This window comes from Papaver somniferum, chromosome 3 (assembly GCF_003573695.1).
Source record: "Papaver somniferum cultivar HN1 chromosome 3, ASM357369v1, whole genome shotgun sequence".
Taxonomy (NCBI): Eukaryota; Viridiplantae; Streptophyta; class Magnoliopsida; order Ranunculales; family Papaveraceae; genus Papaver; species Papaver somniferum.
Genome location: NC_039360.1, coordinates 75,689,321 through 75,703,794, shown reverse-complemented (window position 1 = coordinate 75,703,794; position 14,474 = coordinate 75,689,321). Strand labels below are relative to the sequence as shown.

At 36.9% G+C, this 14,474-nt stretch overlaps 4 protein-coding genes across 5 annotated transcripts; 1 reads left to right on the top strand and 3 right to left on the bottom strand.

Annotated features, from left to right (window-relative positions):
- Positions 1 to 240: 240 nt before the first annotated feature.
- On the bottom strand, positions 241 to 1,712 carry LOC113356527. The gene is made up of 3 exons (XM_026599686.1): positions 1,216 to 1,712; positions 777 to 1,037; positions 241 to 690 (listed from the first exon to the last, which is right to left on the bottom strand). The coding sequence occupies exons 1-3, from the start codon at positions 1,633 to 1,635 to the stop codon at positions 511 to 513; spliced, it is 861 nt and encodes a 286-aa protein (XP_026455471.1). The 5' UTR covers positions 1,636 to 1,712; the 3' UTR covers positions 241 to 510.
- Positions 1,713 to 2,041: 329 nt separating this feature from the next.
- LOC113356526 (protein ABHD11-like) lies at positions 2,042 to 8,562 on the bottom strand. Of its 2 annotated transcripts, none has more exons than XM_026599684.1 (13): positions 8,129 to 8,562; positions 7,109 to 7,252; positions 6,879 to 6,905; positions 6,179 to 6,269; positions 5,968 to 6,011; positions 5,614 to 5,712; positions 5,054 to 5,111; positions 4,904 to 4,956; positions 4,669 to 4,770; positions 3,735 to 3,800; positions 3,415 to 3,527; positions 3,091 to 3,262; positions 2,042 to 2,379 (listed from the first exon to the last, which is right to left on the bottom strand). In XM_026599684.1, the coding sequence occupies exons 1-13, from the start codon at positions 8,270 to 8,272 to the stop codon at positions 2,323 to 2,325; spliced, it is 1,170 nt and encodes a 389-aa protein (XP_026455469.1). In that variant the 5' UTR covers positions 8,273 to 8,562; the 3' UTR covers positions 2,042 to 2,322. The 2 variants fall into 2 exon arrangements, with proteins under 2 accessions (XP_026455469.1, XP_026455470.1); XM_026599685.1 differs by having other exon boundaries at positions 7,109 to 7,179; positions 8,129 to 8,265.
- A 568-nt stretch (positions 8,563 to 9,130) lies between these two features.
- Positions 9,131 to 9,556, top strand: LOC113359629 (SKP1-like protein 4). The gene has a single exon (XM_026603228.1). It carries the CDS (start codon positions 9,131 to 9,133, stop codon positions 9,554 to 9,556), a length of 426 nt encoding a protein of 141 aa, XP_026459013.1.
- A 685-nt stretch (positions 9,557 to 10,241) lies between these two features.
- LOC113361371 lies at positions 10,242 to 11,670 on the bottom strand. Its single transcript, XM_026604632.1, has 4 exons — positions 11,498 to 11,670; positions 11,270 to 11,392; positions 11,119 to 11,191; positions 10,242 to 10,490 (listed from the first exon to the last, which is right to left on the bottom strand). Exons 1-4 carry the CDS (start codon positions 11,525 to 11,527, stop codon positions 10,315 to 10,317), a joined length of 402 nt encoding a protein of 133 aa, XP_026460417.1. The 5' UTR covers positions 11,528 to 11,670; the 3' UTR covers positions 10,242 to 10,314.
- Between the last annotated feature and the right edge of the window lie 2,804 nt (positions 11,671 to 14,474).

Below are 14,474 nucleotides of genomic sequence, written 5' to 3'. Positions count from 1 at the left end.
CTAGATTTTTCATTTTAAGGCTTTTAGTGATGCTTTCCATGAGGAAGAATTATAAGCGGATGAAAAGGGTGATGCTGGCCTTGGGCATCAAAGAAAAATACTTGAAGGACAGAACACAAGTTGCATGGGCAGCGATGGATGGTGATAGATATAGTCTTTGTTTTCCACAGGGTGGTGCAGCAAGAGTGTCTACCTCCAAACTTTGGTATACTAAAGTTTAAGATCGACTTCAGTATCATCTCTAATGAAAGTACCAAAGATAATATTTTATATAAGCTTTTTAAATAAAAATAAACATCAAAGCAGTGAATTTCACTTTGTTCTTTTTACACTACACAGTACACACCCACAAAACGTGAACGAGTAACTGAAATTATAGATCGAGACAAAACATTGATATGTGCTCGAAATATAGAATTACCAATGCCGACTTTGCTGTGAAAGAAGTTTCAGCACCAGTGCGCCACACTTGAAACACTCTCAATCAGAAACAAGTGGATATTGAGTTGCTTAATTCAAAGCAGCATAAAGAAAGTCTAAGAAACCTGTTCCTTTTAGAAGACCTTTACCAGTTAGAAGCTCAAAATCTAATACCAAAAGAAATCCGATTATAGCTGCTTTCCCATTTATCAGTTCATTCTTCCTCGAAAAACCGAACCCCAATTGACCTTCATCAACTACCATTCTCACCTAAAGTGCATTATTAAAATTTTAAGTTAGAAAAGAACCAACAACTTAAAATTGTAAAATTCAACTAATGCTGAAGGCAATAGTACCTCGTCAACGTTGACATTAGTCGCAGTGAAACCAGGTTGAGCTCTACCACTATAGACAATCTCAGCAGAAACACCAGAGTCTAGGTTCCCACTCATGCTAATGCAAATGTTGTCATCTTCGGTTTTAACCGGATAAATGTAGAGTTTCCTCAAAACAGGTGTTAGAGCTCGAAGAACAGGATTCTTTGGATACCAATCCTTCACATCTCCTGTTTTGAGATCAAATGTACTATCTGTACTTGGACAAACTATACAACCATCCTGCAATTCAAAACAAAAACAAAATTTTCAAATGCTTATTTGAGTCCATTATATGAATCAATTATCTACTAAGGTTTTGAATGTGGTTTGCATAGCGCAAGTTTCTTGCAATGGTGTCTGATGCATGTAATTATTCATCTCTGTATCATAACTTAGGAAAAAAGTAGAGGCCACGAACCTGAGTAAGCTTGGCATTTAACAAGCCTTCACTATAAGCACCTTCAGCAGGAGACCGATTTTCGATTGCAAAAATTTGATCTTTATACCATAAAAGAAGAATAACTTCATCATCTTGAATAATCACTCTTCTTTCTCCTTTGGGTAATGCTGCTAAAGGAACCACCGGGACCCAGCTCCTACCACTACCACCTCCAGAAGACGGAGACTCATTGGCAACTGAAGCTTCGGTCGCTTCGCATACAATTTTCCTTGGGTTTCTTCCAAGTGTCTTTTGGGAGGTTGATAGTGAAAATGAGGAGAAAATTCTCCTTGATGAAATTTGAGGATGAGTTAATGATGCCAAAGACTTTCGTCGATGATTCAGAGACGAAAGGGTGGAAAAGACCCGAGGATTTGATGCTGCTGTGGTTGAAGCCATGAAAGAAAATTTGGTGATGAACAACTAAATCCGTATCCTCTGGGGATTGACAATGGAAATACAAGTGAATGAAAATGAAATTCCATGGCCACAAGATGTGGATAATGTGGCATTATGGCTTCTTGGCTCTTTCTTTGCTGCGCGTTTTATACTACTTTTTGGTCGTGTGGGACCGACAAGCATCGTGGCTAGTTTCAGGACGTGAGATATCCGTTTAGCAGTTAAGTCAAAGATAGTCAAATGTTGACTTTAGACAACTTCAGGAATTAGAAGTTTTGGTCATAGTTTCTGGTTTAGCTGCTTCTGCCAAACCTGTTGGGTGTCTCCGGCAACATTTGATCAGATGGGGCAACTTTGGCTCCCAAATATCTGTCCAATATCAGTCTAACTAAATAGGACAGGAGAGTAAAGCCAGAAGCATCTTTTTGTATATGAGATAAAATTTATAAATTTACAGTGCGACTAAGTATCAAATTCTTCAGCAGTCTGGAAGGGGAATACTGCAGATAATATATATAAACTGATGAATGAATGAACAAACACAGTCGAGTCAGGCTACAAAAATTGTTATAGGATGAGGATACATTATCATTTTGTGGAATTCAACCAGTGCATGTGTTACAATGTGTGACGGGAATAAACGCCTGAATCTTTTGAAGATTTAATGCGGGTTTTCTCTTTGCTCTTTTACTGGAAGGAAGGTGAAAGAATCCTGAACAGACCATCAGGGTTATCAGCGTGAACCTATAAAAAAACAATGACACAGTTTCATTACAGTCATGAGCAGCAGTAGACTAGGAGTGAAAAGTGGGACGGAACAAAGTTTGGCTTCACAGTGAGACATTACCAATGTAAAATATGATATCCTATTCCCAAAATATAACAGCAAGAGTTTACAGACAAAGTTTGACTAAATTTACTATAGCTAAATCCAATTCTAATTCCTGGGAAGAGATTGATAACTAAATCTATAATTTGCATCCAAGAAATGAGAACAACACCTAGCAAAATATCCCCAGCCTTCAAAATTTGCAGCCCAATGTAAGTTTGACAGGGTATACAATTTTATATAACTTTGTAGCGTGTGGAAACAAAGAACTCCATCTGCCACCTTTCTGGTATTGTTTTTTCACTATCTAAATCGCCACCAGTAAGCCTCCTCTTAGCCAATGACTAGATGACGTGTGTGTGTGGTGCTTGTTCACCCAACCCATTTCAAGTGGGTGTATGATATTGCAGTCGAGACTGTCAGTGGACATAAAATATGGCCAACAACAAGGTTAAGGCAGTTAACAAGTCTGTAACTACTTGAGCCAATGGCCTAAAGTGTGGGTGGACCTATACACATTTGCACCGACAGCATGGGTCCAGCAACAGAAGGAAATGCAAGAGAAATATAATGAGAAGGGAAGCAGCCTAAGCTCAAACTTTAAAAGCAACTATGAAATAGCATACCCAGTGCCCAGCATCTTCAAGCACATGCATTTGAACTCCACCTCCCTCATCTGCAGCCTGTTCCTCAGCAGCATGTATCCTCTGAAGATCTCCAAGGGCCCACCTATGCAAGCTCCGTTCAGCTTTTAAGAAATTGATATGCACACCTCGAGGAACATCCTCGACAAATTTCCTGTAATGAATTCAAAAAGTATGAAAACATTAGCACTGGTCAAGAGTATCTGCAAAATCCAAAAAAGAGTACAAGAAAAACAATAGAAGATAGAGCGATGCTTGAACTATAAAATTTAAGAACACCCAGCTTGGAAAGGAATCATATGATACCATAAGTTTGTTTCTTCGTAGGATTTGTACATCTCAGCAATACCCTTGAGGTCAAAGACCCATGAGAAGCTTGATGATGATGAATCAGTCGGCCGGAGATTAGTTACCACCCACTGGATAAAGAAAGAAAGAAAGAAAGAAAGAAAGAGATGAGGAGAACGCCTAATATGCACTGCCCGAGAAACCAAGAAACTTATAAATCCCCGAAGATTCATCTTGGTCCAGTTTAGAGTTCACTTCAGAGTTAGATACCTTTGTTCTTATCTTTGTGTACTGAAACTAATAGTACCAAAATTGTTCATTTTGCTGACATCTCATACCTGTGCCACATCTTTAGAAAAGCCTTCCTTAATGAGAGCACTTACAACATCACGCTTAGATGCAACCTGCCAAGAATGTAAGACAACTAGCTATCAATCAGAAAAAGAGTGACGTAGACTGAACAAATATGATACAGAAAATTAATGACGGAGACAGGGCATGACTCCCTATCCTTGTTCCCATCACCGGAAGGGGTCTTATTCCCCCGGTCCCCACCTTATGATTAACTTGTACGGTTGTACCTTTGGGAAATACTTCCCTTAAGTATACATTAAACACATTCTATGTAAAATGTACATAAGAAAATAACAATACACTTGGAGATTAAATGACTGACGAAGAACACTATTTTTTTTATATAATGAACTGCATAGATAAAAATCATTAGTTCACTACCAGGTCCAGGTACGTAATTAGTGTCCTGCGCCATACTCATTGAGAATGCTATTTCGTCCCCATTTTGGCTTAGATAATGTTTAATAGAGTACAATACAGTTGAGAGATTCAATGATTAATACACAACATGTTCTCTTATTTTTCTGAGCAATTTGACAGATAAAATCTATACTATAAGTACTAAACAGGTCTGGGCATGTAACTACTGTTCTGTCCTGGCCCCATACCCACTGGTCATGCTATTTCTTTCACCATCCCCTCCCTGTGTTCATTTTCAGTAGGTTCAGTTATGTTTTCTGGTAACTGATGTAAAAATTAAGATCATGCATACGTACCTAACATTCACAAAATAACCACAATGAAGATATTTCAGTTTACTACAAGATTTTTAACAGTACCCAGAAACTTTGCCCTCCAAAGTATGTCGCAAAAATTATGATCTTAAACTGAAGGGAAAGATTATCCATATCTTTTTTGACTCAGTATGACACATTATACATTGAAAGCTCATGATGCTGTCATGAAGAAGTAACGCACCTGCTTTGGCAGTGTACTTAGGAAGGAAATAAGTTCACCAGGATGATCCTCTCCATCTCCACCAGGACGGACCTTTCCAGGAGTAGCATCCAGAACCCAAACCTTCATGGATTCGGAAAGGAAGGGAAAAGCCTACGTGAGATAGTAAAAGGAAAAGCACAATACCCTGATATCTCTAACAGTTGGATGAGTTCGACGGGAAGGGTAAAACACATGTATGGTACCATATTCTTACTTTGACAGGTCTTGCAAGAGGTTTTGCAGCTTGTTCCACCATGCTCAAGGCAACTGCAGATATGCAAGTGGTTTACGATCGTTAGCTTATCCAAGATCTTTCGATATTTGACAACAAATCTGACATGTTCGACATCAGCAAATGTCATACCTTTGCCACCAAAACTGTGACCAACTAAAATTCGAGGCGTTACTCTAAGTTGACCAACCTATCCATGCAACAACAAATAGTTATATGTAAATATATTAAGCATTTGTTACTACATATATGTAAATTCCTTTACAAGTCAAAGATTAAAATAAAACAGTTAGGTTTTCGGTCAGATTCAGAAGTTGAAGCACGCTGCTCTGCTGCTTGTGCAAGAACTCTCAAATCCATTCATTAAGCAGATATCATAACGTAGTATTATAATTGAGCAAATTATTATATTGGGATGTGCAGTTATAATTGAGCAAACTATTATATTGGGATGTGCAATAATCTTGCAACTAGTTTCGTATTTATGCCTCAAAAGGTGTTTCATAGGATTAAGAAGAACAAATCTGGTGATACAACAATGAAATAGAATTTTGATTAATTGATTCCATATCCAGGACTGGCTCTATAAAGAAATGGGCATACTATATTATTTCAAACACGGGAAGACGATCAATCAAAGACATGTAAAACATGCATGAATTAAGAGTAGCACTGATGGGCAGATTACTCACTAGCTTTAAGACATCAAGAGCAGCTGAGGCAACAGTATTAGGACCCCTTTTCTTAATGGATGTAGAATCACCATGACAGCGCAAATCTACCAACAGAAACTGCATCAAAGGAGATAGCAAAACATTTGAGAACTTTAGGATCATTTATAAAAACAAATAAATTACTGAGTGTATCTTACGTATCGAGAATCTAGTACAGATAATTAATACATGTATAGGCGCCACAAAAATACAAGTTACAGAACATTTCGGACAAAACATTTAAGTTTCAGAAATATGTCTCTCCTATTCTTGCAATAAGGAACATCGCAACTTGAATTTCAAATGAGAATCCTACATCAATGTATTACATACCTGCCACATAGGGAACTCTTGTGCTAATCTTCGTGCAAAAGATCCTGCAGGTTAAAATTCAAAATGCTAATAAGGAGTGTGCTGATGATTCTAAGAAGGTAATAAACCAATTTCATGAACCACCAAAAACTCTCAACACAAATTGGACGAATGGTACAGCTGAACAATATGAATTCTAAGTATCATGAAATGAGAAGTAAAGCCTACGTACCCCAATTTTTTCTGCCTCCGAGGATACCATGCAGAAGAACAGCAGTTGGTATATCAGGTTTTAAGTTTTCCACATTAGAACTCCATTTGACCTGCAACATATCTTAGCTACATCATTCAAGCAAATCTCTTATTTTAATCAAGTCAAAAGCAAAGCCAGATGACTGCTTATAACACAGCACAAATCCAAATCACTAACAATCACTGGTAGAATATCTTCAAATGTAGCTACTCAAGCACACTTTTTCTTTAGCTCAAAGCCAGGTTGACATCATTTAAATTGATAGATTCCCCAAACACAGATAAGGTTTACCATCAGTAATGGGTGTTTTTCCTTGTTGAAATGTTCATTGTTATTAATTATTAATATCACGGATGATTGATTTTTTATTTTCTTTATGGTTATATAAGCCAAACAACGGCAAATCCTATAAGGAATTAGGTTATTAACTTATTCAAAATCATTAACTAAAACTGACTTTAAAGTTTCCAATGAAATCAGTCTTTATGGAACAAAGTAACTTGTGATTTTATCTTGATGATTTGCATCCATATTGGCGCAACAGTTATCGTTTTCTTGTATAACAGAATGTTTATCCTATGATTCCTATCGATAAAAAGAAAAACAACGGATCACTTGAAGTAATCAACACGATGTACAAACTACGAATCACAGTAATTAGGAGAAGTCGATGACTTACAAGTGCTCCTTGAACAAGCTCATAAGCCTGTGAGAGAAATAAAGAAAGCAGTGTAAACACATTAGATCAAGTGCTTGAGCGAAGGAAGTTCCCATTTACATTAGATCAAATGCTTGAAGCCAGATTATCATGAAAATGAATCACAACAAAGGCTGCACCTTTTTCATACTTTACAAATTAATAATAATATATCTAACAAATTCTTGCATAAAAAGGAACATTTCAATTACCAGAATTTGAGGAAGATTGGACACATCTCCAGAACGTACAGGTCTCTCATCTACTAAAGCCATGTGAATACCTGAGTGGACAAGTTTATGAGATGCCTTCCTCGAGTTAGATAGAGAAAATCTAGAGAATGGAAACATGTCTTCCTGAAATCCAAGTAAAATATAAATGAAGCAGAGAATAATATGACCAGAAGTTTTTTCCTCAAATAAAAAAGCATTAAAAGCAATTGAATATGTTCTGCTATTGGCTATTGCCATGATTAAACACAACACCCAATTAACGGATAAAAAGGTGATGAAATTCTATTTCCAGATTTGCAGCAAGTGAAGTTGGCATATTCAGGAAAATAAAATTTACCAACTCTAACTTTAAGAACTAGTAACTTCCTGTTTGCTTCTAGTAAAATTGTACCCTGACAAAAGCTCTTATTGAATCGTTTCCAGTCATGCTACAAATCCATGATTACAGTTATCATGAACCAAAGTTTCTATGTAGTTTTAGTTCCTTTACAAACAAAATTTTCTACTAATTAAAACCTAAAGTGATATAATCATGTTATTTTCTGTCAAAATATCATTTTAATCTGAATATATAAATCAACGAACAACAAGAAGCATGAAGCAACCATTGCAATGGACTGGAATTGAAGTGGTTTTCAAGTTACACAAAGTTTTGATACAATCCTACAAGGTTTTAGCACTTAAACCAATTTTACTAGAGAATAATTCTCATTAAGCAAAGCAGTTGCGGCGAACCGGGATATTTTTGTCAATTCAAGCAATAATAATAACTGCAGATACCACCATTCATGTGATGCAAGAAGCTGCAGGCATGAAATAAAATAATAATAAAATTCACTTCTGACAGTTCTTATGATTGTATAAAAATGTTGTAGTGGTCCTAAAGGAAGTTACACATAGAATATCTTAAATTCACCAAATGTGTTTGGAATTTGGGCGTAAGATCCCACACGCAATAACAACAACCACAATTTCACAAACTTGAGCTCAAATTATTACCTCAAAAGGTCTAGAAACCCTTGTAGTTGCCGATAGTATAAGATTAGTGGCTTGAACTGATGAAGGTCTCATTTCTCTCCCTCTAATTGTAAATGATGTTCTGTAACAACATCCACATCCCGGAAAAGTTGAAACTCCCGCCATATTAACAGATCAGAAACTCATACAATGTGAAAACAACAAATGCAGAACCCAAAAATTCGAAATGAAACGATTTTATGATGGAGAATCAGGGAAGCACGGTCGATCTGAAAGAAGCTGAAAATGAGCGATTTGATCGAGAAATAGGGTTCGTTGTGTTATTGAAGGTTGTGATGAGAAATTAGGGTTTCGAATTGAATGAAGGCGGAGACACCGAAGATATGAGGTGTCTCCTTCCTTCAAAAAATTCAGAATGCAACTCAGCCACCACTTGTTCAAACTTCCCCTTTTTGTTTTCTTTCGTTTCATTAATCATTTTCATGACAGTACTGGTATCAGAGGTGTAAAAAGGCCGGGTCTGCCAAAACCTGATCCGGCCCATCCTGTTCAAGCAGGCCACTGCCTGGCCTAGCCCCACTAGTTCAACACAGACTCGCACCTTTAGCTATGCCAAATTGCCAATCAGCGTGATGTGGCACCAAATCTTGCATTTAATCGACAAAGCGGTTTTCAGTTCCAACCGAGACCACAACAGGTCACTCAACATCAAGGTACAAGTGTGGACGACAAATTAGTTCTCATGGCTGAATTGGCGAGATTTCAAGGCATTAGCCATTCTGAGTTCTAATGAATTTTGGAAGTCGGGTTGTTCAAGTTACAGAAATCTTGGCAGTAAAAATCAGATTTAAGCTTAGAATCCGAGTCCATCTCCATGTAGAATCTGTGTCCAACCAGAAAAAGGAATTCCGGCCATAAGAATCCATACCAGTATAAATACATCTTGGGTCTTCTTTGGCAATACACACTTTCTTAGCTTCAAACTGACGGATTCTAGTACTGTGATCAGCGGCACCAGCAAAGATGATTACTTTGAAGAGTTGTGACAAAAAGTTCTTTGTTATTGAGGAGACCGTTGCCTTGCAATCTAAAACTCTGAAGCGCATGATGGCTGGTAACGAGAATGATGAGCATATTCTTGTCCCTTTGACTACCATCAAAGGCAATGTCTTGGCAGAGGTGCTCGACTACTGCACCAAACATGCTGAGGTTGAGACTAGTGAGGAAGATAAAAAGATTTGGGATGCACAGTTTGTGAATTTCGAACTTGATGATGAAACAAATTCCCGGATGTTACTAGATATGTTCCAAGCTGCCAAGTTTCTTAACATAGAGGGATTGATGGACTTGACAAGAGAGAAAGCTTCTGAATGGATGCCTCGTAAAACACCAGAGGCGAAAGAAGCGATTCTTAGACGTATAGAGAATCATAGGCAGTTGAATGATTAATTGTTTTTGGCAAAAACAAAACTGTGTCGAGTAGGAGGCGGCGGGAGGTTTCTTTTGATGAAATTTAGTGTTTTGTTTTCATTTTATTCTAATTAGTAGTAGCCTAGTTTAAAAGCTATCTCTCTAAGAATGAATTTTGTATTTTGTTTATGTTTAAATTCTTCTCTTTTGTTAAATATTATCTGTTCTGTCGTGAAACAATCATCCGGTAAAGAATAATAATAAGAAGCCTCCTCAATAGGCAAACTTTATGTAACCTGGCTGTATGTAAAATTACGAGTTACGGAAGAACATGATAGCATCTAGATAGTTATTAACTAGCAACCGTTAGACTTTCAATGACACCAAGAACGATATCAAGTTCAGGACCCGCATAATCTAAAAAAGTGCAAAATCTTAAACTGTTGAAGAAATAATTGGTAAGAGCTCTATATTTTACAGTTAACAACTTTAAAGAATATTGCATTCAGTACTTACAAAATTGCGAGACGAGATCAAATCATTACATACATCCTTGACCCTCTCCATACCAGCAAAAGAAAACAAATAAAGAATGGTTTAGTTTTTACACTTACAGTTACATCATTCACATACTATGGTTCACTTTTGTATGAAAACTATGAACAACAAAAATGACTCGAAAACTCCAAACAGAATAGAGTTTCCTTGATTCATCCTTACAGAGAAGAACTTCTTTTCATCTAATTGAGACACCACTAGACTTGAAAAGCAAGGGGCAATAATCTTGTTTATGTGTCTCACTTAGAATTAATCAGCGTCAAGAAGTCCTTATAGGTTTTGTGCCAGTCATCAACCGCAACATTCTTTTCCAACTCCTCTAATGCCCTACGAGCTGCTGCTCTATCTCTCTGTCTTTGCAAATTAGCTTCTCGATTCTTCCTTGAAGCAATTTCAGCGGCAGCTCTATTTTTGGCTATACATCAAGTAAAGGAGATTCAATTAGGTCCAGTAAAAAATCTATTACTCAATAATGGATGGACAAAAGAACTCATCTAATAGAAGAGATATACTATCCACATCACTAAATTCATACAACTGATGCTCAATCCATAAGAACCAGAACACCAGGCGTATTCGTTCATGGAAAATCAAGAACATAAGAAAGCTACAGTTAAACACAGGACCAGCCAACTCATCTATCTCTACTGACCTTGGAGAGCACAAGCTGGAATCTGACCTTGTACAGATTCGATGAGATGGTGCCTCTAATAGTACTAGGTTTCTCATGCTTTCAGTGTAATGAATATTAGTTATCTTACCTTTGTCAGTTAAATTATGGTTTTAGATGGAGAGAATGATGGTGGTGGCGGTGGTGGAAGCGATGGTGGTGGCGGTGGTGGTGGCAATGGTGGTGGAGCATTAACTGAAAACAACATGAACTATGCAAAACTTAACAAAATAAAGGTCAAGTAAATTAGTTACAGAAAGGTATGATCAATCCCAATTTGAGTTAGTGTAAGTAGTTATGGTATTCAAGACCCAATTGAATAACAACATAAACTGAAAACAACATGAACTGGGGTTTTGTTCAAATCTCAAACCTTGTTGTTGCAGTCGCATCTTTCCCGTCAATATCTTCTCCTTCTGCAATCTAAGAGATTCGTTTTTCTCATCCTGAGTGTTCAGGACAGAAAGCAGATTAGTTTTAGCCCATATATTTATCAAAGCCAATTGGGGGAAGAAAACAGTTACCTTTAATTCAAGCAGAACCTCTGATTTGATTATGGTACCAGAGAATCGAGCCCTCAAAAATTCAACACGAGATTGTGAATCTAAGTTGCTCAGATGATGATTACCGAAATCCCTGAATAAACCCTAGAATTAGATCAAAACAAAATAGATTAAATTAGAATCTCAAACAATAATTAAAATAAAACGAAATTTACATCAACAAACACAAACCCTAGAACTGATACATACTTGTTGACAAGAACCAAGAACATCAACCATTGTTGCTGCGAATTTATCTTATGCTTAAGTGAACGAAACAGATAAAAGAAGACACTTTTGGGGTTATGAACTAAGAAGGAGTATTGATCGGAAAGGGTTTTAATAGCAGAAACGAAACGATACTTGTAAGCGGTTTGAAATTAGGGTTAAGGGACGCGTTTATTGGAAAACAATTTAGTCTCATAATTGGAAACCAGGGAGATATGTTTCCCGCCAAAACTTTCTATATGAATAAGGCTGGTTTAGGGATGGTGGGTATGGGGCGGGCATGGCAATCTCGGTCAGTCACCTTCCCGTTCGTAAAAAAAAATACCCATACGCACCCCGTTAACCACATGAATTGGAGCGGAGTGGGTATGGGGAATAACTAAATGGGGCGGGTTTTTCATGAGTTACTCATAATATTCCTGGTATTTTTAGGGGCGACCCCAAAAGAATTAGGGACGACTTTTTTATTCCCAACCCATACACAACGTTAAGGGATGTCCAAAAACGCGGAGAATACATTAATGCCCCTACATAATCGGAAGCTATTTTTTGCCCGATTGATATATCTCAATCAGAAGGTTCTTAACGTGGTTATACTACCGATTAAGTTCGTTTTTGTGCCAAACGTGTATCTTGGTTGTATAACAATCGGTAGAATAATAACCTCACTAGGCTACCGATCATAGTAGCTCCTAAATTCCCAAAATTGGTGATTTTGTCGAAGAAGAAATTTGGGGCAACTGTGTAATCGAAAGTCGTATTAACTACCGATTATTCTAGTTCCCAAATTCAAAAAAATTGAGATTTCTGCAAAAACAAAATTTGGGACAACTGTATAATCGGAAGGGAAAGTACCTTATTTGACTACCGATTATACTAGTTCTCAAATTCGAGAAAATTGAGATTTCGGCAAAAACAAAATTTGGGGCAACTGTATAATCGGAAGGGAAAGTACCTTATTTGACTACCGATTATACAGTTTCCCCTGCAAAATAGAATCGTTTGAACTCTAAACTCTATATAAGGATTGTATCCTTTTACCCTCTATGGAACACAAATACCTTTAAACTCTCTCCAACATCATCTTCAACATAATGGCACAACCATTAATTAATCCTATGGAGCTCACGATTGAAGAAGATTTATCTTTATGTAGGTGCTATGTTCAATTCTATCCAAGACGAGGAGAAGAACGTAAGCAAGGAGGCATAATGAGTATAAGTTATTTGAGGAGAATTCACGAAAAATTCTGCGCCGACACCGGTAACCCAAACAACCGCCACTCCGTTGAATGGTATTAAATGTATTTATTTTTAATACAATATCCTTTCCTTTCTAACAGTGCATACCGTAAGTGATAATTTTATTTTATATTTAAATTACAATGACAAAATTTTAATTTTAGCCTATAATAAATAATTAATTAGAGTACAATAAACTTTCTAATAAGAAAATTTATTACCATTAATGTTTTGAAAAGGCTAATTATAAGAAAAAATAACTATATATTTTATTTTTCTTGACACAAAATTGACAATTATAAAATTGTAACTTTTAAGTCTTTTTAAGAGGATATTAAATGATTAATGGCACATAGAAGGTTTTCAGGCCGGACACCAGGTCGGGTATCAGGTCGGGCGTCATAATTAATTGCAAAGCCCGAGACCGCCAATAAATTAATCCAGGCCAGGCCGGGTGGCCCATGACGGGCCATAACAGGCTTTGGACTACTTCGGGTACAGGCGGGCTCAGGCGGGTACAGGCAGGCCGAGTATTTTCGGGTATTATTTACACCTCTACGTCTACTATTGTGAATTCATTCTATATCTCAACTAACAAGCATGGCAGTGTTTGACGCAGCTGAAGATTTGGTCATTGTGAAAACATGGTATCATGAAACAAGACGTGAAGATGTGATAGCAGGAAGGTTAACATCCGAAGTCTTTTGAGCGAGGGTATATAGCCAATTTGTGCGAGAGTATGGAAATCCAAAGCAAATATCACTCCAACAAGTTCATGATCGTTTCCGACTTTTCCAAAAAGGGGTAAATGATTACATAACGATACAAAAGAGGATGTTTAACACTAGCCACTTAAGCTTGTCGATCCAACAATTTGTAAGTATTTGCATACTTTTTTTAAATAACACTGGGTGTCTAATCTTTCTTACTAAAACGAAGTTGACATAATTTTATGGTTGTTTATGTAGGAGACACTCGCAAAAAGACAGTACTTAGTGGAAAAGGGTGAAGAATTCACTTATGATGGGAGTTATGAATTCCTGAAGTCTGTGGCAACAGTGTGAAGATTGATCAATGGTTACAATCGGAGGTTATTAAGTTACGTAGTCTACCGATTACAGGAAATCAGAAGTTTATTTCATATGTTGTCTACCGATTCTGGGAAAAAATTTCACTCTTTTTTGTCAAAGTTTGTTGATAATCGGATGTTTATTTAATATGTAATCTACCGATTCTGGGAAAAAATTTCAGGTTTTTTGTCAGACTTACAATCGGAGGTAGCATTAGAAAATATGATAACCGATTTTATATTGTCTCTGTTTACAAAAGCTTGTATAATCGGTTGATATATTAATAATATACCTACCAATTATATCTTTATACTTCACAGAAGTTTCCAAAAAGTTCCAAAAAAACACATCTTTCAAAAGTAGTGATCATTCATCTTCATCATCTGACGGAACCAATTCGAGTAAGCCTTCCAGAAAGTTGTCCTTCATGACGCGATCCCAATCCAACATGTTGGTCTCATATTGTTTCAACCAATCATTACAATGATCGTTGGGAAGTAATCACTCCAACCACCCAACGGAGGTAATTGGCACTCTCTCTTTACTCTTAAACCGATAAAATGCATCTCATTCACAAATGCCATAACAATTCTTCTATCTTTAACCGATTCATCGCAAACCGTCCTTGTAGGTGCAAACGTAAAAGAG

Bases quoted from the DNA above. Each gene is read 5' to 3' on its own strand.
- LOC113356527 (XM_026599686.1), bottom strand. From the start codon at position 1,635: ATGGCTTCAACCACAGCAGCATCAAATCCTCGGGTCTTTTCCACCCTT. The intron at 1,038-1,215 runs GTTCGTGGCCTC...TTTGAATTGCAG, and splicing joins TAAATGCCAAGCTTACTCAG to GATGGTTGTATAGTTTGTCC. The intron at 691-776 runs GTACTATTGCCT...AATGCACTTTAG, and splicing joins CTAATGTCAACGTTGACGAG to GTGAGAATGGTAGTTGATGA.
- LOC113356526 (XM_026599684.1), bottom strand. From the start codon at position 8,272: ATGGCGGGAGTTTCAACTTTTCCGGGATGTGGATGTTGTTACAGAACA. The intron at 7,253-8,128 runs GTAATAATTTGA...CTTGGATTTCAG, and splicing joins GGGTTTCTAGACCTTTTGAG to GAAGACATGTTTCCATTCTC. The intron at 4,957-5,053 runs GTATGACATTTG...GCATATCTGCAG, and splicing joins TCACAGTTTTGGTGGCAAAG to TTGCCTTGAGCATGGTGGAA.
- LOC113359629 (XM_026603228.1), top strand. From the start codon at position 9,131: ATGATTACTTTGAAGAGTTGTGACAAAAAGTTCTTTGTTATTGAGGAG.
- LOC113361371 (XM_026604632.1), bottom strand. From the start codon at position 11,527: ATGGTTGATGTTCTTGGTTCTTGTCAACAA. The intron at 11,192-11,269 runs GTAACTGTTTTC...CTGAACACTCAG, and splicing joins AGGTTCTGCTTGAATTAAAG to GATGAGAAAAACGAATCTCT. The intron at 10,491-11,118 runs GTTTGAGATTTG...CTTGATGTATAG, and splicing joins GATGCGACTGCAACAACAAG to CCAAAAATAGAGCTGCCGCT.